General features: G+C 56.6%; 1 protein-coding gene across 1 annotated transcript in view; it reads right to left on the bottom strand.

Annotated features, from left to right (window-relative positions):
- Positions 1 to 510: 510 nt before the first annotated feature.
- Positions 511 to 557, bottom strand: part of SDRG_07422 (hypothetical protein) — a gene marked incomplete at its 3' end in the record, with an annotated part of 460 nt that continues 413 nt past the window's right edge. The window contains exon 2 of the mRNA XM_008613255.1: positions 511 to 520. Within this exon, the coding sequence (XP_008611477.1) occupies positions 511 to 520 (10 nt within the window). The remainder of the gene's footprint in view (positions 521 to 557) is intronic.

The raw sequence follows: 557 nt of genomic DNA, 5'->3' as shown, positions 1-557 counted from the left end.
CGACGCGTTATGCTCCGATATGTTTGCCTCTATTTCATTCGCCAGTGTCGCAGTCGCCCTTTGGCGCTCAATTATTCCTCCATGTTGGTATCTTGGTCGAGCTGGACTGCACTGGACTCTCATTCAGGACCGAGTCCTGCGTGAGAGCCACGTTGGGGGGCGTCCTGAGCTCCGGCATCGGGCTCGTCACCGCCGTCGCCTCTTCCACAGCCGACTTCATGATCGTCATGTTCCTATACCAAGACCGAGCTTTCTGGGGGCAACAACCGTGTTGGCTTACGCCGTGAGATCAACGCCCAAGCTTTTGCGGGTGTTCATGGAGGTGTCGTCATCAGCGTTGCATCGTTGTTGCCTTGCTCGCCTGAAAGCCGGGTGTTGTCAGCTTGGTTCACCCTGGCACACAAGACCTCCTCTTCCACGTCAATCGAATCGAATGAACCGTGCCGATGGTCAATGGTGGCGATGCCGACGAGCTATGCCGAGTTATGCCGACGACGGCGGCGTCCATCTTTAGCGTGTACTAGTAGATGACCGGGAGGAGTTGCCAAAGACGTACG

The sequence above is a fragment of the Saprolegnia diclina genome, assembly GCF_000281045.1.
Source record: "Saprolegnia diclina VS20 unplaced genomic scaffold supercont1.21, whole genome shotgun sequence".
In the NCBI taxonomy this organism is placed as follows: domain Eukaryota; phylum Oomycota; class Saprolegniomycetes; order Saprolegniales; family Saprolegniaceae; genus Saprolegnia; species Saprolegnia diclina.
The sequence above is the reverse complement of the archived record's forward strand: the minus strand, read 5'-3'. Positions and strand labels throughout refer to the sequence as shown.